This window comes from Alexandromys fortis, unplaced genomic scaffold, assembly GCF_014885135.2.
Source record: "Alexandromys fortis isolate MF-2015 unplaced genomic scaffold, M_Fortis_MF-2015_v1.1 scaffold_60, whole genome shotgun sequence".
In the NCBI taxonomy this organism is placed as follows: Eukaryota; Metazoa; Chordata; class Mammalia; order Rodentia; family Cricetidae; genus Alexandromys; species Alexandromys fortis.
In genome coordinates this window covers 8,417,257-8,445,020 of record NW_026067946.1, presented here as the reverse complement: position 1 = coordinate 8,445,020, position 27,764 = coordinate 8,417,257, and the positions used below count along the sequence as shown (strand labels likewise).

Below are 27,764 nucleotides of genomic sequence, written 5' to 3'. Positions count from 1 at the left end.
ATCGCATGGCTGCTTCCTCCCATCAAGCAGCAGGTGCCATCTATAATTGTACTTGCTGCCGGCAGAAGAGTAAGTGTGGTTTAGCCAGCGTCATCATTAAGCATGAGAAGTACGCTGCAGAACGATACGGCTACAATGTCACCAGGCGCGTTAGCTTTCTATCGCTGCGACAAGATGTCTGAGATAAACAACTCAGAGGAAGTTAAAAATGTATGAAACTGGGAATAGTGGTGCTTACCTACATCCTAGCACTTGGGAGGCAGAGGCAGATGGGTATCTGTGAGTTCAAGGCCAGCCTGGTCGTACTGAGTGCAGGACAGCCAGCTACCTAGTGAGACCTTCTTTTGAAACAACAAAGATTTATTTTAACTCTCAGTTTTAGAGATTTAGCACGTAATCATTCGGCCAGGTTGCTTTAAGGCAGAAACTGTGAGAGAGGAAAATGGTTCACTGATGGTAGCCTGGAGGTGGGGCTGGAGCCGAAGACAGAGTATGTTCTTTCAAAGCTCGGCAACCCATTATGGTGAAGTCGTGGTTGTAGGGACATTAGGCAGCTGGTTATCTTGAGTCCACGTGCAGGATGCAGAGAGCAATGGAGCTGCTGCTCACCTTGCTGTGTCTTTTTACTCAGCCCAGGACCCCACGCCATGGATGGTGCCGCCTAGACTTGAGACACACCCTCTCACCTCAACTAACTTGGTCCAGACATGCCCAGAGTGTAACACCTGCGTCTGTGTAACCCCTCTAGGTACAGTTTGCACACCACTGTACCGCACAGCAAGCTGGGCAAGGGCCTGGAGATTGAAAGAACACACAAGAGACCTGGGTCATTCCTTTATTCAACCTTGGGGAAATCCTCACCGGTCTAGCTGCTGCACAAGGAATTCCCCACAGGCAGGTGGGAAATTGCCACGCCCAAGATGCCCAGCCTTAGCTTGGCATGTTTCTAGCCAGCTTTTCTAACTTAAATTATCCCTTTTCTCTCTAATTACTTTTTGCCTCTGAACTTTTTACCTTTATTTATTCTATATATTTCTCTTTCTTTCTTTCTCCGTGGCTGGCTGTGTTGCTGGGTGGCTGATCCCTTCTTTTCTCACTCATTCTCCCTCTCCTCAGATTTCTCCTCCTATTTATTCTCTCTGTCAGCCCCTCCTATCGTTTCTCCTGCCTCGCTATTGGCCATCGGCTCTTTATTAGATCAATCCGGTGTTGTAGACAAAGTAACACAGCTTCACAGAGTTAAACAAATGCAACATAAAAGAATGCAACACATCTTTGCATCATTAAACAAATGTTCCACAGCATAAATAAATGTAACACATCTTAAAATAATATTCTCCAACACACCTGGGTCTGGAATTTGCTGTTTTAACAATTGGTAGACTCTTGGGTAGGAAGGAGAGAAAGAAGGGTAGCTATTGGGGAAGAAGCAGCCAGCATCACACATGGGTACGTTTCCATTCTCCCTTTAGACAGAAAGCTGCTGCTCCAGAGGCCAGCAGTTTACTACCAGTTAGACAGTATGATGCTAATATAGATATCTAGCACTGTTGAATCCAAGCCTCAGACTCCAAGTCCAGTTTTCCCAGGTGTGCCTCTTTTCATCCATGGCCTTGTTTCCTTATTTGTAGAAAGAATGCTGGGCTTCCTGTTTTATGGCATTGTGGTACTGATTAAATAGACAAGGTGCATCTAAAGTAGAAAGTCAGGTCAGGCCAGCGTTGTGTGGAATGCTCTGTGTAGACTAGGCTAGCCTTGAACTCACAGAGATACTAGTGCTCGCTCGTTTTTTCTCTCTCTCTCTCTCTCCCTCTCTCTCTCCCCCTCTCTCTCTCTCTCCCCCCCCCCCCCCAGAGACAGGGTTTCTCTGTAGCTTTGGAACCTATCCTGGAACTAGCTCTTGTAGACCAAGCTGGTCTCGAACCCACAGAGATCTGCCTGCCTCTGCTTTCCAAGTGCTGGGGTTAAAGGAAAGCACCACTAAGCCTGGATCTATCTAGCTTCTATTTTCCTTTTGAGATTTTATTTATTTTTATTTTATTAAATGACTATGACTGTTTTGTCTGTATTTCTGTGTAATGGGCATGTGCAGTGCTCGCAGAGGCCAGAAGAGGGGGTCAGATCCCCGGGGACTGGAGTCACAGATGGTTGTTAGCCCCTGTGTAGGTAGGTACTGGGAACTGAAGTCAGGCCCTTGGCAAGAGCAACACATGCTCTTAACTACTTAGCCAATCTCTCTAGCTCAAGAATATAATATAAGGATTTTCACAGCAATGTCAGCACATCTTAATATTTCTGTATTTAAATTAATAGTATTCACACACAATACTAAAAAGCCAAGTATAATAGAGGAGAATTATGCAAATGAATAGGATTAGCACTCAGGAGGCTGAGGCAATCTCACCTCTGTTCAAGTTTGTTTTTTTTACATGTATTTATTTATTTATTATGTATACAATATTCTGTCTGTATGCTTGCAGGCCAGAAGAGGGCACCAGACATCATTACAGATGGTTGTGAGCCACCATGTGGTTGCCGGGAATTGAACTCAGGACCTTTGGAAGAGCAGGCAATGCTCTTAACCACTGAGCCATCTCTCCAGCCCCCTCTGTTTAAGTTTGAAGTCGGCCTCCTAGTAAATTCCAAAAAGCTTGGGCTACAGAACTTGCCTCAAACAAACAAACAAACAACAACAACAAAAAAAAACCCAGCAAGCCTAACTGTGTGTAGTTTTTTATTTCCTGCCTTTTGACTGTTAAAGTTATGAAATATTAAAAGGTGTGAGGACATTGTTTTGGGAAAATACTGGTAGGAATGTAAACTGATGCAGGATTTGTGGACTACCTATGTAAATTATGAGTGGATATTATAACTCAGCAAGTCCATTTGGTAGCAGTAAGATCAAACTCAGAGCTTCCTGCATGCTGAGTAAATGCTCTACCACTGAACTACAGCCTCTGCCTCACGTTTTTATGTTGAGATATGGTTTACACAGCATAAAATTCACTGTGTGCAGGAGACAGCTCAGTTGTTTGGGTGTATTTGCAGAGTTGTGCAAGTTCACGTCAGTGTAATTTTAGAATTTTTCCATGTCATAGTGCTATACAAACAAAATGCTGAGGGCTGGGGTATTGGCTCAGTCTGTTTAGCATTTGCTGTGCAAGCATGGGGACTATATTTGGATTCCCAGCCCCCACGTGAAAGGTAGGAGTGGCGGTGGTGTTTATCTGTAATCCTAGCACTGGGGAGGCAGAGATAGGGAGATTCCTGGAATTCTCTGGCGAGGTTGTCCTGCTTAATCAGTGAGCTCCGGGTTCAGCGAGAGACTCTGTTTCATAAGGTAAGGTAGAGAGATAGAACAGATCCAGCGCCAACCTCTGACCTCCAACCTCGGACCTCCATACACTTGTGTGCACACATGAGCATATACTGCATAACACGCATGCGCCACCACCACAGAAATATCTACAGCTGGATTGGTGTCCTTGCAATATAAAATAAAAATCCTCTGGAAAGACAAGTTTGCTGAAATTTCCTTGTTTCTAAGTCTGTAATTTGAATAAATAGGTGGGAGGAGCAGTCCTGAATAGATTATAAAAACTACGAGGCTGCCAAGATGCCACTTGGCAGGCAAACCTGATAGTTCAAGGTGGATCCCTGGAACTCGAATGGAAGAGAGAACCAGTTCCTAAAAGTTCTCAACTGACACGTGTGCCATGGTGCAAGCCTGCACACACATGTGTAACACACATAATCTTAAGAGAAAATATAACGTGAAACTGCACAGACATTTTTTTCTTTTCATTTCTTTTCCACGGAGCCTCTTGTATCCCAGGCCAGACCTAAACTTACTGTATACCCAAGATGACTCCGAAAGTCTTATCTTTCTGTCCATGTCCCAAGTGCTGTGACTTCAGACATACATCACCATGTCCACATTGTACTGAGGACCAAACCCAGGGCTTTATACATCTATCTAGACAAGCACTCCAGCAACTGAACTAACCAAGCGAAATGCCTAGGAACCTATGGATTCCCGGTATTTGCTAATAAGCATCCCCATTCGCTCACCAGAGTAAAAGGACCCAGGACTCCCTGTATTTGAAGAGAACAGGAGAAGCGCTAAGTTAGGTAAAGGAAATGGCTCTCCAAAACAATTCTCACTAATGACAGGAAGGATGGAGGGGAAAGGACTGTGGATGGAGGAGCAAGTGGTTGTGAAGCCTGCGTACTTAGAAGGCAAGGCAAGATCAACACTGATCTGTGTGTTCACAAGCTAACCTGCTGGGATTTAGTTATGTGATTTCATGACCCAAGTTATTAACTAATAGCTTCTCAATGATACTTCTTTGGAATACCCAGAAGAAGAAAAACGAAAAAGAAAAAGAGAAAAAAAAAAAAAAAGAAAAAGAAATAAATAAAAAAGATACTTCTTTAATTCAAACTCAATGTGCTGATTGGGAGTGGGAGTTACCAAATACAACTTGTATGTGTGTGTGAGTGTGTGTGTGAAAACTGTCCTTATCCAAGTATTAATGGTCAAAACTTAATCAACTCTTCGCTTGGCCCTCATAAGAAGCACCAGGCTCATGAGCAACATTAGCTCTGTGCTCGCTCATGGGCTTAAGGACATCAAGTACTTGGCGGCTTTGACATTTCTTTCCTCTTTGCTCTTTGGCCTATCCTGAGGAAGGCATGGCCATGTGCTGTGACGGTGTAATAGGTGACCTGCAACTGTGAAGAGAAGGAAAAGCCGCAGAGGCTGCTCTGACTGCCAAAGTCAACACGCTGGATCCCCCTCCCAGTAAGACCGCGGCAACAGTTTCCTCCACGCCCCATGGAAAGCCCCATGCAGTCACAGATGGCCTGGTTTCACCCAAAGCTGGACATGCTTAGCCTAGTGCAAAAGTTTAGCATGTCGTTCCTCTACCCACGTGAAGATTTTTGTTGTTTTTACCTTCAGCTCTTGGTCTCAGTTCAGTCTCTTCCCCACAACGAGTATCTTTCATCTCCTCCCCCCCCCCCCAGAGTCCTCTGTTAGGCAGAGATATGACTTGGCAAGATCTTGACATCTTGACTACAGGTAAACTTTGTATTTGTGTCTTAAGTACCTTTGGGTTGCTGTGATAAAACACCACAACACAGGTTGCTTGGGGAAGAAAGTGTTTATTTTGGCTGATGGTTCCAGAGGATTAGGGTTCCTGAGGGCAGAGAAGAGGCATGGTGGCTTGAGCAGGAAACAGAGAGCTTACGTCTTCAAGCCGTGAGCACAAAGCCGAGAAAAATCAACTGGAAATGGTAATGAGCCTTTACATTCTCAAAGCCCCTTCCAGTGACATACTTTCTATAACAAGGCCACGTGTCCTAAACCTCCCCAAACAGTGCTATTAGCTAGGGACCATGTATTCAAATGGCTAAGATATGGGGGATATTTCTTATTTAAACCAAGACAACTTGCTACCAGAAGACACAAGCATTGTGCTTGTGCAGGTTTGAAAGAATGGGCACTACCAACACCTACGAGGCTTAGAGCTTTGACTTGGAGCTGTAGTGAGATGACTCAAAGGCTCAAGGGAACTGTTTCTGAAGATAGCAGCAAGATGCCCCATAAACTCAGGAGGGTCCTGCTTCACCCCAAAGCCTTGGGATTTGCAAAGGCAAAGTCAAGGGCTAAGGTAAACCTTATTGTCTGGCCATGGGGACACCCAGCGTGCAGTTGGTAAACTGGAAGATAAGTCAGATAGGAGAACAAGGGGCAACTGGCATCCATGACTGTTCCTCCTACCTACCACTCCCTCAAGGGAGATAGGCCAACTTTCACCCATTCCAAAATGAGACAACTTGTCTGGGCTGAGCACCATAAAAGGCTAAATCAAATGGATTGTAGCCCATCTCCCCAAATGCAAATGCGTGCAGAATGAATCCACAAAATCCAGCTGAAGGCATCCTTCCTGAGCTGCTCTCCCCCTAGATGGGTTCAAGATGAGTACTCCTGTGCTCCAGTCCTCTGCTTTCCTACTTTACGGCCCAGCTGTCCCAATTCTTTAGATGCGTGGGACTCTGCTGAGGCACCATCTTTGCTTCCAGCAGCTTTCTCCATGCAAAATCCCACTACTAGTTAACAGCTGCACACCCCTGGCAGATCAGGTGGCTCCTCCCTCACCAGTGCAGCTACACATACTTCACTTGCAAATATTCAGCTATACATACTTCACTTGCAAATACCCAGCTATACATACTTCACTTGCAGAGATACCCAGCAGCTTCTCGTTTGTTTGAAATCTGTTCCTCACAAGAAGCAATGATTCTAAGAGTAGGGTTGTGGGAAGGATCAAGAACATTCGTTCCCTCTTTCCCATCCCATGCTGTGGATTAAAAGTGCGAAACAATGGTCGTGCTAATAGCATAGATATGGTGTGTGTGTGTGTGTGTGTCTGTGTGTGTGTGCGCGCGTGCGTGCATGTGAATGTGGGTGTTTGTTAGTTTGGGGTTTTTTTTGTTTGTTTGTTTGTCAGCTTGACACAAGTGTCATGTCATCTGGGAAGAGTGAACCTTAATTGAAAAATGCCTGCAGGAAAATATGTGGAGTGTTGTCTTGGTTAATAATTGATATGGGAGGGCCCAGCCCACAGGGGCAGTGCACCCTTGGGCAGGTGGTCCTGGGAGATACTAAGGAAAGAAGTTGAACATGAGCCTGGAGAACACAGCAGGCATCCTCTGCCGTTCTGCTTCAGTTTCTGACTCCAGGCTTGTGCTTGTTGTAAGATGACTTGCTGGTTTCAGTCAGCGCTCTATTGCAGCAACAAAAGTCAGCTAGGACGATGTGTGAGCCACTCAACAGTCTTCAGAGTGACTCTTTCTTGTGGGTATTATCTTTATTTTTCGAGGACACTGAGATCAGCAAGGTTTATTGATGGCTGACTACTGTGTGAACACCCAAAATTCCAAAGCAAAACCTTAATCCGCAATGTGATGATGGTATTACAAGGTCAGGAGCTTGAGAGACTATTGGGAAAGAGGGCTCTGCCTTCAAGAATAGGACTCGTTCCCTGACTAAAGATGCTTCCAGGAGCCCGTTTCCTCTTCTTCCATGATGGCAGTAAGAAGATGCCATCTCCAGAAAACTGGTCCTCACCAGACACCAAATCTTAGTGCCTTGTACTGGCTGGTTTTGTGTCAACTTGACACAAGCTAGAGTCATCGGAGAGGGAGAGGAAGGAGCCTCAGTTGAGGAAATGCCTTCATGAGATCCAGCTGTAAGGCATTTTCTCATCTAGTGATCAGTGGGGGAGGACCCAGCCCGTGGTGGGTGGTGCCATCCCTGGGCTGCTGGTTCTGGGTTTTATAAGAAAGCAGGCTGAGCAAGCCAGGGGAAGCAAGCCAGTAAGCATCACCCCTCCATGGCCTCAACATCAGCTCATGCCTCCAGGTTCTTGCCCTGTGTGAGTTCCTGTCCTGACCTCTTCTGGTGGTACAATGTGGGAGTAGACGCTAACACACCCTTTCCTCCCCAGCCCTGTGGTCTTCTAGCGTTACTAGAAACACTAAGACATCTTCGGCCTCGGACGCCTCAGGCTGTAGAACTGTGAGCGACCACTTCTGTTCAGACTGACCAGTCTGAGGAGTTCTGTCACTGTGGCCCAAGGACACTGCAGGGGTCCTCTGTGTGGCTCTCTTGGCCCTCACCCAGGTTTTAATGTTAGTTTTAGCAAAGTTCTGCTAACTGTCGCATTTTAATGATGATCCAGTTAACAAACATTTAGCCTTAGATCCAAATTATATTTAAAAGATTTCTCCTCTCTCTCTCTCTCTCTCTCCCTCTCTCTCTCTCTCTCTCTCTCTCTCTCTCTCTCTCTCTCTTTCTCTCTGTGTGTGTAATAATTAATAGAGGACCAAGCTGGGATTCAAATCCAGATAGTTTGACTTCATGGCAGTGTTCCCGAGTATAGTGGGGCAGATACAGTGACAAGTTGAAAGAATTTAAAAATACCAATAAAATCACCCAGAAGTCAGAATGGAGCTTCAATATCACTGAATATTTTTAATTTTTAACAGCAGTAATGAAACATTTTCCTCCTTGGGTGGACCACTCCTCTGGACTTAGTAGGCTGGATACTGTCCTGTCTACATGTGGGGCCAACCTGGAGCAGTCACAACACAATTCAGAGGAAATCACAACTGGAAAACTGAGAATGGCCGAGAAAAAAGATAGGAAGACTTTGGGCTTATACTTTTTGGTCTGTTGTTTACTTTTTAAAGTTACTGTGGCAAAATGCACCTATGGAAACGTATTGTTTTAATCATTTTTTAAGTGTACAGTTTCATAGCATTAGGTCCATTCACAATATATCTAGCAAGGGCTTTACCAGAACTTCCCCATTACTCTAAACCAACCTCTTCAGCTATTGAAAAATTAGCATCCTATTTCTCTCGCTACAGCCTCTGACTGTCTCTGTGACTCTGTCTCTATGAATTTATCACATATATGTGAAAACATGTGATATTAACTTTTTAAATATAATGTTAATTTATGTTTTAGCACATGTCAGAATTTTACTATTTTTCAAGGCTGTATAATATTCCACTGCAGGAAAGAACCTAGGTCTTGAGTGACCTCATTAAGCCACCGCATCTTCTAGGATGCCTAGAAGTGAGATAAACTATCCTTCCTTCCTTCCTTCCTTCCTTCCTTCCTTCCTTCCTTCCTTCCTTCCTTCCTTTTAGTTTTTCAAGACAGAGTTTCTCTGTGTAACTGTTTTTCTGGAACTTGCTTTATAGCCCAAACTGGCCTTGAACTCATTAAGAGCTACCTGCCTCTGCCTCTGGCTTGCTAGGACTAAAGGCGTGCACCACCACACCTGGCAATACACCATACTTCTTCTTTACTTCTTTACTTCTATACTTGGTGGAGAATTGTTTGTTCAGGCATAGCTCACATCCTTCTACAGCAGCTCCCAGGCGGGTGGCACAGAGTACCCAGGACAACTTGCTGGCACGTGGCAGAATTTCTCCGGATCATTGATGTGTTTATCTAAAGCCATGTATGTGAGCATTAACATAGACCCATGAGGCCCACGTCTCTGCCTCCCTTTATCATTAGTTATTTTGGTAACCATTTCTTGCTCATTTTAACACTTATAATTACTCAGTACCTAACATTTAGCTCTTCATAAAACCAAAAACAAAACAACAACAACAACAACAAAAAGCCTGCCGAGCTCCAGGTTGCCGGAACATCGTGCCATGCTCTTTCGGGAACATGGATTGATGTTTCTCAGAATACTTTTCTACCGTCTTCACTGGAGATGAAAGAGAAGAAAAACATTTGTTAAGAAATGCCACCCAGCATCAGTTCCAGTTTGGCAGGCATGTGAAGGGTGGGTGGTTAATGTCTTATTATTATACGGCACTTGTGAAATTGAAAGCATTACAGCAATAATAGTAGCAATAATAATGAAGGGAGAGTTAGTAAAACTGAAAAAGACGAAATGAGTAGTGAGTTACCCTGGCAAAGAAAGTGGAGAAAATGCCATGAAGGCAATCACCTTCTCTGGGAAGCAGACCCGAGGTCTGACTGATTCGCAGGCTCCTTGTGGGGCACAGTGGCTATAAAGAAGTGAGCGGTGACAGTTGGGGATCCAGGGAGGTGAGGACCAGGAGACACATGAACGGGGAGGAATGCCTTTGTTCGTGGGTTCCTATAATATATATATATATCTTTAAAAAACCTGAGTAGCTGCATGTGGTGATGCATACCTTTAATCCCAGCACTTTCAAGGGTAGAGGCAGGTGGATCTGCGAGTTTGATGCCCAACTGGTCTACACAGCAAGTGTCAGGGCAGCTAGGGCTACATAGAGAGAGCCTGTATAAAAACAAAACCAAAAAACCTGAGTAAGCATGTATAGATTCTTTTCTGTGACTGTCATTAAAAATCAATTATGATGCAAAATATCAATTCATTGTAAGCATGCATTATGTCTTCTGCAACGATCACGCTATGTAGTACCTTATGAACATTTAAGGCTTTGCTTGTTGCTTTCTGGCTTCCAGTTTTTCCTGTCCTGGGAGCGTACAAAAGCCTTTAGAGATTCATCAATCCAACCCTTTCATTTCCTAGACAAAGGAGAATGGCTGCCCACTGGCACATTCATCCTCAGTGGCAGAGATTGGCTTGCAAGTAGGTCTCCTGGCCCCCACTGGGCACTTTCTCATTATTTGACATGACTCACCCTTAGCCACAAGCCCAGCCTGTGCTTGTTTGCCGAGCTTCGGTCTCAAATAGGCTGTGGTTCTGTGAGGGAAAGGTACAGGTCCGTGTGGGCCTATTAGACCCAGAAAGGGGAGATGCTAAAAATACAGTCTCTGCCCAAACACACACCACACCCACACCCAGTCTGACCACCCTAGATAAGAAACATCCCCTGAATCAATCACTGTGTATGAGGGACCTTTCTAAGGGTTCACATACGAGGTTATTGATTTCAGAGGCAATCAGCTAGAGAATCACATGCTTTTTACAAGCTCTGCGAATAAAACCCCGGTTACAGACGGGAACTGGGAGGTCAGGGGACATCTCTCCACAGAGTCCCTAGTACCACACTCTCAGAATGATTGCTAATTCATGGTGGAACCTGGTTCCAGACTCCAGCACAAACAAAACCACAGGGGGTTGGATTATTATCAAAAGCCGGACCATTCTGACATCTACTTCTGATCTACTACGTGTGTGCGTCCACACGGCACATGTCCCAATCTGGCCATCCGTGTTTCTGCTTGACAGCACCAGGATGCTTTGTGGTACCATTCCTGAGAGAAATAGGAATGAGGTGGTCAGGCCTCTCACGATCAGAGCCATTTTGTTCATGTCTTTTGAGGACTTTTAATACCGTAGTTTGGAAATGTCTGTCATGCACGCCTGTTCACAGTAACGTAAGAAATGAGTTAAGAATATTCATAAACTGTGGAAACTATAAAAAAGTGCTAGAAACTGACAGCCTGGAGTTTATCATCAGAAAGTACCACAGCCCCAAGCCTGCCGAAATGTAGCTTTCCTGTGCTCCACAGAGTTCTTGAAAGCAGCCCCACTCATAGAGAAGCATTGCCTAGACACTGCTTTCTCAAGTGAAGATGAATCATTTTGTTTACAAAACAGGAGCCAGCCGGGTGTCTGCTTTGTCTGAGGCAACGAACTGTCCCCGCAGCGCAGTCCGCGTCTCCTTCCATATCGTTCGCTGCCTCTCGTACACGGACTCCTGGAAAATCCTCTCCACTTGGGTAGAAAAGCCTCGGCTTTCTTCCTCTAAGGCGTTGATGGTCTGTAGCGCCAAGGGAGTCCGTTCCCGAGGGAGGGGGCTGTTCAGGGGCCGCATGGGAATGACGGAGTTGTACTTGTGCTGCCTGTTCACAGAGTTCATCAGGGAGGTGTAGAACTGGAAGTTACACCAGGTGTCGCGTAGGAAGTTTTCAGTCAGTAACAAGATGGTCCACGCAGACCCATTTACAGCGTCGTCTAGATTCTGCAAATGCAGCCTGCCACACGGCATCTCGGCAAAAATGATCCCCGGCCTGATACCAAAGTCATTTTGCAGCAGATCCTGGACCCTGAGGGCCTCATCTATGTCGTCCTCTGCATGCAGGATCACAAATTTGAGGAAGACTTCTTCTTCAGCTTCCTCCTCAGGCATCTCTCCTTTTGCCTCAGCTCCCTCCTGCTCTCCTGTCGGCGGCTCTGTTCTGTTGCTGTGCTCCACAAAACCATGCAAGGACGCATCCTTAGAATCCTCCGATTCATGGCGGTCTGGAGCTGCATCCTCACTGTGTCTCTTGTGCCAGGAAAGAGGGCAGTGATCTAGTTTAGACTTCCCAGCACCCATGGCAGGCACGTGGAGCAGAAGAGGGAGCTTTACTTGAGTCTCAGCATTTCTTCTCAATCTAAAAAGGGAATAACAAAACAGGATATTATATGTTTAATCAAAACATTAAAAAAAACCCTTTTATTCAAACTGAAAAAAACTAAAAATAGAAAAACACTGTAACATAAAGGCCTAAGAAAGAAACAACGGCCAATCAAGAAACCAAACTATCAGGCTTTTGTGAGTTTCACGAGGGCTGCCAGAGACGAGAGAAACATTTTGGTAGCAAACAGATACAAATGATGAGAATGTCCCACAGATTGCTCTGCTGAGTCAGCACCAAGGGACCTGCAATGTCGGTGTGCAGGATTCACTGAATTTCCATGGCAGTGGACGTGTTGGAGAAGAAATTAGGCTACACGAAACCATCGTTCCCCAGGTGGTCCTCAGGATGCTAGAGAACAAATATCCACCCGAGGAAAGTTAACAGCCCAGTTTGTGTCAAAATCTAGGGACTGAGATCTGCGGCTTTCTCGAGTAAAGCCAACCGAGGATGCATTCCCACTTATTCTTTTGTGATCTGAGATTCTGGAATTAGAAGAATTAAACCAGCTGCAAAAGAAGCGTGACCCACATGAGTGGGATTTAAGTCATTCCAGAAGATGTTGGCAAGGTTAACGTCAAGGGAGAATCTTTCATCAAAAGACAATTTAGACTAACGAATACTACTTTCATATTTTCAAATATAAGCTACGGGATATATCATCTATTATTTATGCTCAAAGACCAGATTCAAAAATAAACTAGGCTTTTGAGCCTATGCTTTTCCCCAGCTTGCACACGCTCTTGGTGCCCTCTTTCTCTTTCTTAATGACTTCCTCTGTTTATACAACCATATATGTGTATACAGCCACATCCGCAATGACCCAAAAAGCACAATGGCAAGGGTCCATATAATTCAGATTTAGAAAAAGTGGTGACACTGTTGGAAAAACACACCTGGAATATTATTCTGGTACATGGAGAGGATAAAATCCCTTGCTGCTGCTTCAGGTTGGTGAAGGAATTGTTAGTCCCTGTTTGTCACGTGTGGTATTTGTTCTTTAAGGCTGGCTCAAAGGTGCTAGTTGACCAAGAGGCAGTCTAATGCGCCACTCTAAAATGTAGCCCGCGTGCATTAGAAATAATAAAACCTAATTAATTTGCCATTCTTCATTGGCTAGGACTCACTGCTGCCTTTTGTTACTGGGGAGGGTCTCATGAGGTCACTGCTCATCACGTGTGTCTGTGTTTAGTCTGGCTCACCTTTTAAAAAAAGGCAGTGATTCTTGGACATATACCCAAAGGGTACTTTATCCCACCATAGCAACAACTGCTTAGTCACAACAACAAGAAATTAGAAAGAACCTACATGTCCCTCAAGAGATGAGTGGATGAAGAAAATGTGGTGCATTTATACAATGGAATATTACTCAGCCATCAAAAATTAAAACATTAAATTTGCAAGTAAATGGATAGAACTAGAAAAAGTTATCCCGAGTAAGTTAACCCAGACCCAGAAAGACAAATGTAAGTATTCACTTATATGTGGAGATAGTCAATAAGTCAATGGTAAGCAAGGTATAATCCATAGAACCACATCCGTTAGGTATAGAGTAAGTGGGTGCAGATAGACATCCCCAGGACAGGGGAATAGTATATTTATGAATGGATGGATGGGAGACTGGAACGGAAGGATCGAGAGGGGAAGGAGAGCGAGGAGGATGAGGGAGGGAATATGGAGCGACACCTAAAATTAACAGCCATTTGAGGAAGGGTGTGGAAACAACAGAAACTTTTTAAAATATATACACAAATGAAGATGAGCTAATGAAGGAGCCAAATAATGGGGGAGACAGATACCCAACTTGCCATCTCTTGTCATCAGTGAAGCTTCAGGTTCCAGGATTGGATTATATCTAATTGAATTGTTGGCCATAGAGGTCCCATGGGAACCCCCAAAACAACCCAGGCTATTGCCAAGACTATAGGTTGCTCTCCACAAATTGATAGCATTACTAAAGACACCACCTATACAACTCATTGAACATTGAGAAATGGGGTTGGTACCTTCACCCCTATGTTCTAGTGTCTTTGGTACAGCAAAATACTTTGCTGGTGGTGGAAGATACAAAATAATTCCACACTAGTTCAGAATTATGTATAATAAAGGGTTATTTATTTAGGGAAGACTCACAGATCACTGGTCTAAGATCACAGTCCTCTACACGAATGGGGAACAGGAACCGAATCTAAAGGAAGCGAGAACTGGAAGCAAGTGAGCGCATGCTTTACAGCTGTATTTATAGTATAAGAGACCACACCCAAGTGTGCTGATATCTTAAAGGCTATTGGCTGAAGGAGCTGAAGGAGCTCCCACAGTACTCTGCCTGCTTCCAAAGGAGATATATAAACACCACTAATGGTTTGATCTACAATGGTATCCTGTTGGCAAGATATGCTAGTTGCAATGGTGGCAAAAAGTTTGTTTGAGTAACCAACCAATATCTGATTTGACTTAAGGCCCACTCCATAAAATGCAACTCATACACAACACTGCTTGGGTGACCATGAACCTGAGACTAGGTAGCCCAGGGACCTAGGGTAAAACCAAATATGACAGTTCTATAAATAAATAAAAACTAATAAAATGATTCCTAATGACATTTTGAAATACTAATAGATTAGAGCAGAGGTTCTCAACCTTCCTAATGCTGTGACCCTCTAATACAGTTCATGTTGTGGTGACCCCCCCAACCATAAAATTATTTTTCTCGCTACTTTATAACTATAATTTTTCTACTGTTATGAATCATAATGTGAATATATGATCTTCAGATAGTCTTAGGAAACCCCTGTGGTAGGGTCATTAGACCCCTCACAGGGGTCACCATCCACTGGTTGAGAATGAATGATCTTGTTCAGCCTCCATCAAAAAAGCTTCCTTCTACAGCAGATGGGCACAAATACAGAGACCCACAACCAGCCATTATACAGAGAACGAGAGACCTAGGAACACTCACCCTCAAATGTGATGGCTCTGTCAATCCCTCCCCTCAGGGTTCAAGGAACCCCTTGGAAGAGGAGGCAGGAAGAGGACCTGAAAAAAGTGGAAGAGAAAGAGAGGATGGAGGACACTAAGAAAACAAGGCCTGCTAAATCAATGACCAACACACATATGAACTCACAGAGACAGAGGCAGCACACACAAGACTACATGGCAGAGGGAGGGGCAGCCTGCTCTGGTTTCACAGGTTCACAAGAGAAGGCAGAGAGGGGCAGCCTGCTCTAACTGATGTCACAGGATCACAAGAGAAGTTAGAGAGGGGCAGCCTGCTCTAACTCATGTCACAGGATCACTCAGTGCTTGCAGTAAACCAGAATGAGGAGAGTAAATGCAGATGCAGGATCACTGGAGTTTGTCAAAGAAACCTGGCAGAAAATAATGGTGACTTGAGACATAGTGGCCGCAGAGCAAGTGACTGAACTGAGTTATGTTTTGAAAACAGAACAGAAAGGAACCGACGCTGAGCAGGCACGTGATACTATGGAGTTGGGAAAGAGGTTAACCCTGGAGATGCTTATTTGACATTTATCTTCATACATCCTGTTTTTTTCAATTAACAGATAGTGCTTAACTATCTGTTATTGGCCAAGAGGGACTGTTACAGAATATTAATTTAAGATGTATTACATTCATTTATTCTGTAAAACATTTGTTTAATGATGCAAAGATGTGTTGCTTTCTTTTATGTTGCTTTTGTTTAACTCTGTGGAGCTGGGTTACTCTGCCTGTCTAAAGCTCCTTATAGTCTAATAAAGAGCTGAACGGCCAATAGCAAGGCAGGAGAGGGATAGGCAGAGTTGGCAGACAGAATAAATAGAAGAAGAAATCTGGGGAAGGGGGATGGAGGAGTGAGAAAAGGAGGAGAGGAGGACGTGAGGGGCCTGCTACCCAGCTACACAGAAGGCCCACAGAGTAAGAAGTAAAGAAAGGTGTATAGGATAATGATAAAAGCCCAGAGGCTAGAGGTAGATGGGATAACTTAAGTTAAGAAAAGCTGGCTAGAAACAAGTCAAGCTAAGGCCAGGCATTGATAAATGAGAACAAGCTTCCATGTAACTATGTGGGAGCTGGGGGATGGACCCCAAGAGTCAAAGAGTAAAAGGCAACTCACAGCAGGAGACAAGCACTGAGAAATAAGGAGAGCAGAGAGAAGTGCCAAGAGATGAGCAGACTCAGCACAGTGCGGGAGGGACGGACAGATCACTTGGGGAGAGTGCAAAAGGAAGCCAGAGAAAAGCAATATAGAAAACCTGTGTGAAGCCGGGCGGTGCTAGCGCACGCCTTTAATCCCAGCACTCGGGAGGCAGAGGCAGGCGGATCTCTGTGAGTTCGAGGCCAGCCTGGTCTACAAGAGCTAGTTCCAGGAGAGGCTCCAAAGCTACAAAGAGAAACCCGTCTCAAAAAACAAACAAACAATCAGAAAGAAAACCCTTGTGTGTGTGCACATGTGTGCGCAGGATGCAGGACAGCCCGAAGTGTCATTCCTCAGGGCTTACGCACCTCACTTTTCAGACAGAGACTTGGAGCCCAACAGTTAGGTAAGGCTGGCTGGCCACTGAGCCCCAGAGATCTGAGTTTGCTGGGATCAAAATGAACACCTCCACCCTCAACTGTTTTAAAAAATAAACATGGGTTCTGAGGATCAAAACCAGGTCCTCTTGCAAGCACTTTACTGACTGAGTTATCTTCCCAGTCCTAGAAAGTCCACTTTGAAAAATTTTGTCACAAAGAAAAAAGGTAGAAAAAGGAAGGAAGGCTGGGGGGGGGGTGAGAGGATAATTTATAAAGATGTCTATCAGTAGCAAAGAGTAAGAGTTGAAGAGAAAATTATGTATGAAGCAAGGGGCAGGCAGGGATGTGATGGGCAGACAAGAGGGAGTAGTTGGTCTTTGCTAGATAAATGGGCAGAGTTAATGGTATGGATACAGTGTGTGTGTGTGTGGGGGGGGAGAGATTGGTGGATAGCTGTAGAAGGTCTCTCCTCTATTCCCAGTAAGATAGGAATGGAGACCTTGCTGCAAATTGCCTCCGATCTCATTTTGAAATGTAACAGGCGGTGCCTGTTGGGGAGAAATATCATGTCTGCATGCATGTGTGCATTCCTGCACAGTTGCAGAACCTAGGAGTCTTAGGCTCACTAGAAGATGTCTGTACTAGGAAAAAGAGCAGGTCAGAGCACCTGTAGAAATTTCCCAGGAAGTCCCTTTCAGGTGTTCCAGCTGCAAGCCACCCCGTCTTGCCCATGACTAAAGATGGAAACATCAGTGTGCACATCCCCTTCTTGCCAAGCTTAGTCGCCCCCATTCCGCTCTTTGTAATGACTAATTTCCTGTGTTGGCTCCCTAGGCCATTGTAGCCAGGGATTTGGCCAGTGTAAACCTATGAAGGTGATTAACATTTAAATCAGTAAAGTTGGAGTGAATGGGGTTAGCCTCCGAAATGTAGATGGGCTGCATCCCATCAGCTGGATGTTCAGAGGAAGGATTCTGCCGGGAGAAGGCAACACAGTCTTTAGAGTCAAGAATGTATCAACTTACTGTTGCTATTCTTGGTTGTTATTATTTTGTTGTTTTTCCAGACTTGAGATAGAACATAGCGCCAAATACTGGCTAGGGCGGCACCTTACCACTGAGATACATCCCCAACCCCAGGAATAAGCTCTCAAGTCTCAGTCTGGTTTGCCCTACTTAGTTAGCACTCCCCATCCTGCAAGCCAATCTTTAAAATTTACCCTTCTCCTGGCCTCCACTTATCTCATATGGGTTCTGTTGTTTCAGAAGGACTCTTAATACAGTCTTTCTTGGAAGGAAGGATGGAGACCTAGCTCAGCTGATAGAACACTCACCTAAGAGTTTCCTGTCATTAAGTTAATCTTTTAAAAACATTTTGACCACCTAATTAGAGTAGGTAGGAGTAAAATAATAATCTGATAAAATACATATGATCATTAAACTTTCTGTCTGTGTGTTTATCACGGGAAAAGGTTATATATTTAAATAAGTACCTTTGAAATTTAGCACATTTTAAAACCTTAGCATGTCTGTGATGTTTGAGTCGGAGAACCTTTTTTTCTTTCCTATCTAACAGCACCATCTTGTGGCAGAAATAGGTAACGTCGATGCTTCTTGTTCAACTAATGTTTTGCTATTAATGAAAAAAAAAACTGCTTTATTGTCATTTACAGGTTTTGTTGAAAAGTTATTCTACACCGAGACTTGCTGGGTTTGAAGGATGTGAAGCCAGGATGGGCAGACAGACAATCAGGACCCACTGCACTCTGCTTCATGCAGGGTCCAGATGATGGGAATGCTCCCAGGAGGACAATTACAGCAGGGAGCAAGGGCCAGGAGCACATGAGTCTCAGAAACGCTCAGGAATCAGAGGCCCAACTGTGTCTGGATCATTCTGCACTAGATAGTTAAAGGGTTCAAGTTTACACATGTGGGAGACAGGGGCAGAACAGAGGTAAGGGAAAACTGGGGGAAATTATGAGCAGAGGAGACTTAAAGGTATTACGTTCAGGGGTCTGGAGAGATGGTTCAGTAATTAAGCCCACATACTGGACTTGCTGAGAAGCCATGTTCTGCTGTGGAGTATTTAACTATGTAAAGGTGTGTTGCCTTTGTTTATGATGTGGAATTTTACTTTAACTGTGTAAAGGTGTGTTACATTTGTTTATGATGTGGAATTTTACTTTAACTGTGTAAAGGTGTGTTACATTTGTTTATGATGTGGAATTTTACTTTAACTGTGTAACGGTGTGTTACATTTGTTTATGATGTGGAATTTTACTTTAACTGTGTAAAGGTGTGTTACATTTGTTTATGGTGTGGAATTTTACTTTAACTGTGTAAAGGTGTGTTACATTTGTTTATGATGTGGAATTTTACTTTAACTGTGTAACGGTGTGTTACATTTGTTTATGATGTGGAATTTTACTTTAACTGTGTAAAGGTGTGTTACATTTGTTTATGGTGTGGAATTTTACTTTAACTGTGTAAAGGTGTGTTACATTTGTTTATGATGTAATGATATGTTGCATTTGTTTCGCCTTACCTGCCTACAGCACCTGATTGGTCTAATAACGAACTGACCAGGCAAAGAACGGATAGGTGGGGCTGGCAGGCAGAATAAATAGGAGGGGAAATCTAGGCGCAGGAAGAAGAGTGGAGAGAAGAATGAATGTTTGGTTCCCAGTTGTTGGAACTGCTTGGCAAGGGTTAGGAAGTACGGACTCATTGGAGGAGGCACGTCATTGGGGTGAGCTTGAAGGTTTCAGAAGCCCAGACCAGGACCAGTCTTTCTTTCTTTGTCTGTGAATCAGGATGTAAGCTCTCAGCTATTGCTCCAGCACCAAGCGTGCCTGCCCGCTGCCACACTCCCCGCTATGATGGTCATGGACCAACCCTCTAAGTAAGCCCACAAGTAAATGCTTTCTTTTATAAATTGCCTTGGTCATGCTGTCTCTCACAGCAGCCAAGACACCATCATTCAGGGAAATCGAGGCAGGAAGTCAATCAGCTAGTCACATCACATTCACAGTCAAGAGCAAAGAGAGAATAATACATCCTTGATTGCTTGCTTAGTATTCAGCTAATGCTCTTTAATTTTATAGGACCCAGGGCCCAAAGCCAAGGGACGGTGCCACTCACAATGGCTGGGTCTCCCAACATCAATTTACAATGAAGACAGTCCCCTGTAGACAAGCCAACAGGCCCACCTCATTTATACAGTTTCGTAAGCTGCCAGTAAACCTAACCAGCACACCCTCGTGTGTCTTACCTGTGTTTTGCGTGTTTAGAACATATGCTCCCACTGTCTACAGAAGTAGTCTTTTCTATTTCAAGACACTGTTTAGGGCCATGTTGTCAGAAAGCATACCATGTCTGGGTTGAACTGAGTAGTGTTCCCCTGAGTTGCTGTAATGTCCTGGTCACCTCAGCACTCTTGTCCTTGCTGACTTGGGAAGCAGCTTCAAACTGCCTCAAAACCCACTCTGGCAAATGGCAATGTAAAGTGTTATTTATTCCCATGGCAGAATCCTATTAACAATGTTTATGAATTAAATTAACTCCTTCTGTAATAATTAGTTGATACAAAATAGTATATATAGGATGACCCTAGCTTTGTAATGCAAAACACAGATAAAATAGACAGGAAAAACTACACCAAAGTTAGTATTGATTATCTGTGGATGTTATATATACACAAGGACATGTAACTATTTTTGTTCATATATATTTACACATATGTATAAACACATAAATATTTCTCACATACATAAACACACATAAGTACATGTATTTTACAAGGATTATGCTATATGAAGAAAGGGGGCTTACTATATAAAAATATTTTCTGTTTTGTCTTCTAAAATGCAGGTCACATTAACTCAATGCCCATATAGCGTGGGTTAAGCCACCTTTATATTTAACTATATTCCATCTTCTTTTTATATATGTGCAAAGTTCGCAATAGCATGGATTTGCTAACTCCACAACAAATCCAGTTCCCAGAGCTTCTCCAGTCCCCTCCACAACTATAAATACTGCTCAGTCACCGGAATCTGAGCATTACCACAGCATTCAGAGGAGGCCCTAGAGAAAGCCAATGCTTAATTACTTTAAAAACTGCCTCTGTCAAGGTTGGAGAGATGGCTCAGAGGTTAAGAGCACTAGCTGTTCTTCTAGAGGTTCTGAGTTCAGTTCCCAGCAACCACATGGTGACTCACAACCATCTATAATGAGATCTGGTGCCCTCTTCTAGTATGTAGGCACACATGCAGGCAGAACACTGATATATATGTATATATTTGTGTGTGTGTGTGTGTGTGTGTGTGTCTGTAGGAAGCCTTAAAGCTAGTGGTTACCCACCCATACATATACATATACATGTATATGTATAAAATAAATAAGTAAATAATTCAAAAAATGCCTCTGTCCAAGTACAAAAAACAAAACGAAAAATTGATTTTCATCCTCGTATCTATTTTTCTGATTTTGGGAATCCAATCTTTTAGACTTTCTCCTCACCCCCTCCCAGATTATTGCCTATTCTTTTTGGTACATTTCAGAGTTCTAGGGTTATGGATGACTGGTACCGTGTCCAGCTCTTTTCTTTAATTTTCTATATTCAGAAGACAAAATGAGAACTTGTATGAAAGACAAATCTCCAAACAGGGGGAAAGATGATTTACTTTTAAAAATAGAATTAATTTTAAGGCAATGGAATGTCCAAATGACAGTCAAAAGAAAGATGGCAGGGCTGGAGAGATGGCTCAGAGGTTAGGAGCATTGTCTGCTCTTCTATAGGTCCTGAGTTCAATTCCCAGCAGCCACATGGTGACTCATAACCATCTGTAATGAGATCTGGTGCCCTCTTCTGGCCTGCAGGCAAACATGCAAACAGAACACCGTATACATAATAAAACAAATCTTAAAAAAAAAGAAAGATGTAACCCAGACCCAGAAAGGCAATTATCACATATACTCACTATAAAGCAAAGAAAACCAGCCTACAAATCACAATTCCAGAGAATCTAGACAACAATGAGGACACTAAGAGAGACATACATAGGTCTAATCGGCATGGGAAGTAGAAAAAGACAAGATCTCCTGAGTAAACTGGGAGCATGGGGACCTTGGGAGAGGGTTAAAGGGGAGGGAAGAGGCAGGAAGGGGAGCAGAGAAAAATGTAGAGCTCAATAAAAATAAAAAGAAAGATGGCTGTACAGTTTTAACAGCAGCAGCAGGCAGATGGTTTATAGATACCACAGTTTCACAGGACACAGCAGTCTCTGCTTACTTGGGGTTGCTTTCCTTCAGTTTCAGTTTCATTGGTGTAACCACAATCCAAAACTACTAAATGGAAAAGTCCAGAAATGTGTAATTCTTGTTTTAGTTTCTTACTAGTCTAAGTAGTTTCCCACCTGGACCTGAGTCATCCTTCTGTCTGGTAATATCCACACTGTATATTCTGTTTGTCCTGCAGTCACTGTGTAGAATGTCCACGCTGTATATTCTGTTTGTCCGGCAGTCACTATCTATAATATCAGACAACTGTCAGAGTAGTACAGGGTGAGTATCCAAGTAACCCTTATTTTGGCAATTTTATTACAGTATACTGCCATCACAGTCCTATTTTATCAGTTACTAATTTCTAACTATGCTTAATTGATAAATTAAGCCATCCTATAGGTATGTGCATGAAGAAACCCTTACTTTTCATACGGTTTTCAGGAACCCCCTGGATTGAGCGGATAAAGGCCAAGCACCCCACTCGCAGGGCAGCGGCAGAGGGTCTGGTTTTATCAGGGCAGAGCTCGACTGCACGTGAGAAGGAAAAGGAGGGGACCGAAGGAGTCGAGTTGGAGGGAGTAGCGGTCACTGTGGCAGAGAGGGAAGGCAGAAGACATCAGAGAGTCAGGGGTAGGACCCCAGGCCTTTAAAGCCACAGTTAAAGTTGTTTATTTGTTTTGCTTTCTAATCATTCTGATGAGAAGCTACCAGAGGGTTTTGAAGAGAGTAAAAGTTCTGACATTAAAAAAAAAAAAAAATTCACTGCTTTTTAGAGGCTGGCTCTAGAGAAGCCAGGGCAGAAATGTCTCCTATGGCTTAGCTTGAGAGGGAGAAGGCAGTCAGGTGCAGACCATGGAGTTTGCTGGAGGCTTGAATCTCAGCTGAAATGAAGACCGCAAGCCTGGGGTGCTCATGCACACCTTCAGTCCCAGCACACAGGATACAGGAGACAGAGACAGATGGATCTCTCTGAGTTTGAGGCCAGCCTGGTCTACACTGTGAGTTCTAAGACAGCCCCAGCCTACATAGCAAGATCCTGTCTCAAATAGCAACAACAAAACCCAACCAACCAACCAAAGGCCAGAATGATTCCTAGAGCTGGGGCCGTAGCTCAGAGGTGGAGCACTTGCCAGTCAAGCACAAGGCTCAGTCCCTAGGGCTGGCAGAAAATAACAGTTCCTGGATTGTGACCTGCATGGACGGCAACAGTGTTCACTGAGATATGGAAGATCACTAAAAGCAGGCAAATGAGAGGCTGAGAGTGTTGTGTGTGACATCAATAGTTCTGTCTACATATACAAAATTAAAACATCTATTGGATTGCTAGTTGGACACATCAATAAAGAGCTGGATATATGCTTGCGAACTGGAGAAGAAGTAAGGCTAGAGATTATAATTTGTAAGCCATCATTGTATAGATGTTACGTATAGTCAGGGACTAATGGTTCCCGGTGGAAATCATTTGGGGAGAATATATCTATAAGAAAAAGATAGCCAAGACCTGGGCTCTGGGACACTCTTTAGTCACTGAGAAGCCTCAGTGACCAGTGGGGTGGGAACACAGCAGAAAGCAAGAAGCTGCAAGTCTAAGAAAGAAAGCAGACAGGCGCACGCCTATGACAGTGGCGACTGACTGGTCAGGGGAGACGAGAACTGAGAACTGTGCACAGACACCCGCTTTCACAAGACTGTCCCTGATGTCACTCAGAGCCAGCAAGGGGAAAAGGAGGAGGAGAAAAAAAAAATAGAAGTAGGAACACAGGCCCAGAGGCAAGCCTTCCAAAGAGGCTACTTATAAAGGGGAGCCAGGATATGGGGACATTTGGCCTGGGGGGTATTATTTAAAGGTGGTATTCAACATTACACACTTGCTAAATTGATGACTAAAAAAAAAAAAATCCACCAATGAGGAGCAAAGGAGATGTGATTGTACGACAGGAACGTGGTTTGTAGGGGGCTGGAGTGATGGCTCAGCGGTTAAGAGCACTGCCTGCTCTTCCAAAGGTCCTGAGTTCAATTCCCAGCAACCGCATGGTGGCTCACAACCATTTGTAATGGGGTCTGGTGCCCCCATTACATACATACACACAGACAGAATATTGTATACATAATAAATAAATATTTAAAAAAAAAAGAAACGTGGTTTGTACTTCAAGCCCCATATAGTAACAATGACTTTGCCTCAAATATAACTCCTGATTCTTTACGTGCTCTTCTGTTCTGTAGTAGAAACAATAGACCATGGAGCTAACTCCGAATATGTCCATGACACTGCTAAAATGGTAGGTCAGTAAGGATCATATTTTAAAATACTTTTTAAAAGTTTATTGTTCTACAGAACTTGAGTGGTTCTAACTAATGCAACATTGAAACCAGCTCAAATGACTTCCATTCAAATTAGCCCTGGAAAAGCAGAAGAATAAAATGCCTCACCCACAAATCTTTCTGCATTGGCTCTGCGTGGCTGGCTGAACCGGCACAACGCTCTTAAAAGTCACATAAGCCGCTGGGCTATTTGCTCATGGTCCTGGGAGTCTTTCAAAAATCTGTTGCCAGCACTCCAGAGGGATAGGAAGGATAGAAATTTGATGGGCTACACAGGGGTGGAGGCTAGCCTCCACTACATGTCTTAAAACAAAACCTTCCTAGTCAAAACGAAACCCAAGATTGGCAAATAGGTGCGCGGGTTTTCCCTCCAGAAAGGGGCAGCCCTCGGATGGAGGCACCGGGCCTGCCCAGCAGACTGTGGACCGACCTGGGCAGCACGTTACTCCCAGCCGCCCGTTCCCGGTGCCCGCAACTTGCCTGGGAAACAGTGCTGCGCGTCCACGAGGCTCTTCAGTTTTCTTCTCCCACTGAGCAAGCCCTTATTGACAGGTGACTTGTCGCAGAGGTCTGAAAGTTAGGACGTGACTGCCAGAGACCTTGTTCCGAAGCAGCTGCGACTCGGCACGCCACACCCAGTGAAGACCTGGGCTTGTCGTGGAGCCCTCGGGGCGATGGGCTTCGCCTTCAAGGTCGTGCTCTGCGGGCCTCCCGGTGTCCTGGCAGACTGGGCCACCAACGACCGAGTGGAGGGAGGATGGGGTGCACAGTCCCCAGGAGGAAGCAGATGGCCAAGGGCGGAGGAGGGGAAATGCCCTGGGGAACTGCTACCCAGAAAAATGCCGGCTTGGCTCCCTGGTTTTTGTTTTCTTCCTTTTGAATTTCTGTTTTTCTCCTTTTAAATTAAGTCCCAAAGTCCAGGCTAGGAGAAGCCCGGAAAGGAATTCGGCTTCTATCTGTTCCTTACAGTCCAAATAAGGCCCAAGACCAACCAAAAACCCAACCAAACCAACAAGAAGAATCTAGTAAAACTACAAACCTTCCAGAGTCCCCATACTCGATTTTTACCTCAGGCTCCAATGTTGGACATACCTCAAAAATTCAATTAGATCTTCTCTCTTCTGACATTTTGGTGATTTTGAGACAGGGTCTCACTAAGCAGTTCTGGCTGTCCTGGAACTCAATTAGTAGGATAAATTAAAAAAAAAAAAAAAGCAAAACCGGATGCGACTGCTCTGAGGTACGTTGGAGGAAAGTTTACTGTAGAAATATGGGAGAGCATAGTCAGAGACAGGGACATCTGGGAAGAGCCCACAGTGGACTATGGGGGGGGGGGGAGGACACACACCAGGTGCAGCAGCCGAGACAGCAAAAGGTAAAAGAGCGAGTAACCTAAAGATCTGGATTATATAGGAAAGAGTCTCTGGGGGAAGGGTAGGTACTGAGGGATGCTGCGAGTACCTGGCAGCCAGGTTCGTTTTGATATGTTAAATAGGCACCCCAGCCATTTGTCCCAGGGTTTGAGATTTAACACAGACCAAACTGGCCTTCAATTTAGGGATTCTGGCTCTGCTGGGATTAAAGTGTGTGCGCCTCCATGCCTGGCTGACAATTTCCACTTGCTTATGGAGGAAAGGAACTTAACCAAATCCAGGGAGCCCACGGATAGCAAATTGGGTTTGGAAGCCTGTTGTCAGAGGCACACAGCGCAGACCTCAGAGTTACTCTCCTCTCTAGGCAGCCAACTGGGTGTACCACTAACCTTGGGAGCCAGTATATAGTCCCTACTCAGACTGCTGCCCTGCCGCTCCTTAGGGCGCTGTTTTTCTCTGGCCATTGTCTTCTCCAGGGTTGCCTGGGTGTTGTGCTCTTCTTGCCTCTTCTCTCAGAATCAGTGCCCCTTTTCTTCTCCGGTAAACTATAAACTACTTATGTGTACCACTTGTGTACAATGTATAATCACATCACCAATCTAACTGTATGCATCCAGATTAATGTTGGGTCAGTATTCTTCCTCTGGTTCTCCTGACCATTCCCAGAAATTCAGAGAACCTTGTTTGTTTGCGAAGAAGCAGCAGTAAAGCCAGCATCTCTAAGTCCCTGATGTGTGATCTCAAACTCTATTGTGGTGACTTGGACAATGTTGCAACCCTCTGCTTTTGTTCTTAGTGGAAAATTAGCCTTTGTAGAGGCATGTCCCCAGTTTTCCCTCAATGAAGCAACCAGCAAGGTTTAGTTTTATCAGTCTTTGTTGTAATTGGTTAGTTGTGAGGCTGATCATTTGTCAGGCCAGAAGGGTTAGCTCATCAAGGACATGATAAAAAGGAAAGCAGTGCCATCTGTTATGGCTAACTTCACCTTCTTCCATGTGTTCCTGTTGTAAGGTGAAGATGCTGAATGCAGGTAGCTGGAAGGTTTACCATTCTAGCAACCACAGAACTTCAATCAATATATACTGCTCCACCTGTCTCTCCTCCAAAACATTCAAACTAATGACAGATTTAACGAACACCTACTTCCCCATTTGACACATCAAGTGCGCCAATGAGCTAAAAGTCATTACCGTCCAGGGTAAACCGACTCAGCTTTTCCCACTCTTTTAAATTGCTTCAAATGTTGCATCGATCATCACAACACATACATGTACTGTTTGAAGGAGAAGTTAAATTGGTCGTACACACACAAACTTTTTTTTAAAAAGATTTATTATATATACAGTATTCTGTCTGCATGTATGCCTGCAGGCCAGAAGAGGGCACCAGATCTCATTGTAGATGGTTGTTAGCCATCATGTGGTTGCTGGGAATTGAACTCAGGGCCTCTGAAGGTACAGCCAGTGCCCTTAACTTAACTCTGAGCCATCTCTCCAGTCTCAAACTTAAGTTTTTAAAAGGATAAAAAACAGGACTTTTCAGTCCTTCACAATCCAGAGTAAATATTCAACAAATGCCAGTTTGCACAAACTGTAAGTTTCCTCTTTGCGGAGACCTGCCCAGGAACCAGATGTCTTGTCAGTCTGTGTGGGTGGGGTGAAGGCAAGTCAACTATAAGTTTTTTTTTTTTCTTTTCTTTTCTTTTTCCCTCAGGACAGGGTTTGGAGCCTGTTCTGGAACTCATTCTGTAGACCAGGCTGGCCTTGAACTCAAGAGATCTGCCTGCCTGTGCCTCCCAAACCACCACCACCCAGCTTAAGGCTATTAAATTTTAAACAATCTAAGTTAGCTGACTTAAAAATTAGACCAACTGATGGTATCAATGTCTTCCATGAACATTTTCATTAAGAATTTTAAGGATAAAAAAACAAAGCAGTGGTTGCACCCTTCTTTATAATATTTTTGTTAGTTCCTATGTCCTCCTCCTTTATGAAACAAAAACAATTGCAGAACAATACTATGAGCTGTGTTATTTTTGTTCTTTGTCTTCGTTTTTTGAAGCACACATGGTTTCTCTGTTTAGCTCTGGCTGTCCTGGAACTCACCCTGTAGACAGGCTGGCCCCAAACTCAGAAATCTGCCTGCCCATGTCTCCTGAGTGCCGGGATCAAAGGTCTGTGTGCCACCACACCTGGTCAGTTGCTACACACTGGCTAATCTCTTTTGTCTTTCTTTCCTCTCTGAAACCATTTAACATATTAACACTGTCCAGTCTGAAACAGTACTATGAGCTGTGTATTTCTAAGGAGT

The 27,764-nt window shown here is 44.1% G+C and overlaps 1 protein-coding gene across 4 annotated transcripts; it reads right to left on the bottom strand.

The window, feature by feature from the left end:
- Window positions 1-8,017: 8,017 nt before the first annotated feature.
- Window positions 8,018-25,158, bottom strand: Ticam2 (TIR domain containing adaptor molecule 2). 4 transcript variants are annotated; one of them, XM_050149234.1, is made up of 4 exons: window positions 24,562-25,158; window positions 9,757-11,932; window positions 9,546-9,698; window positions 8,018-9,299 (listed from the first exon to the last, which is right to left on the bottom strand). In XM_050149234.1, the coding sequence occupies exon 2, from the start codon at window positions 11,872-11,874 to the stop codon at window positions 11,143-11,145; it is 732 nt and encodes a 243-aa protein (XP_050005191.1). In that variant the 5' UTR covers window positions 11,875-11,932; window positions 24,562-25,158; the 3' UTR covers window positions 8,018-9,299; window positions 9,546-9,698; window positions 9,757-11,142. The 4 variants fall into 4 exon arrangements, with proteins under 4 accessions (XP_050005191.1, XP_050005192.1, XP_050005193.1 ...); XM_050149235.1 differs by having other exon boundaries at window positions 8,018-9,698; window positions 9,757-9,863; window positions 10,008-11,932; XM_050149236.1 differs by having other exon boundaries at window positions 8,018-9,698; window positions 9,757-10,114; window positions 10,231-11,932.
- Between the last annotated feature and the right edge of the window lie 2,606 nt (window positions 25,159-27,764).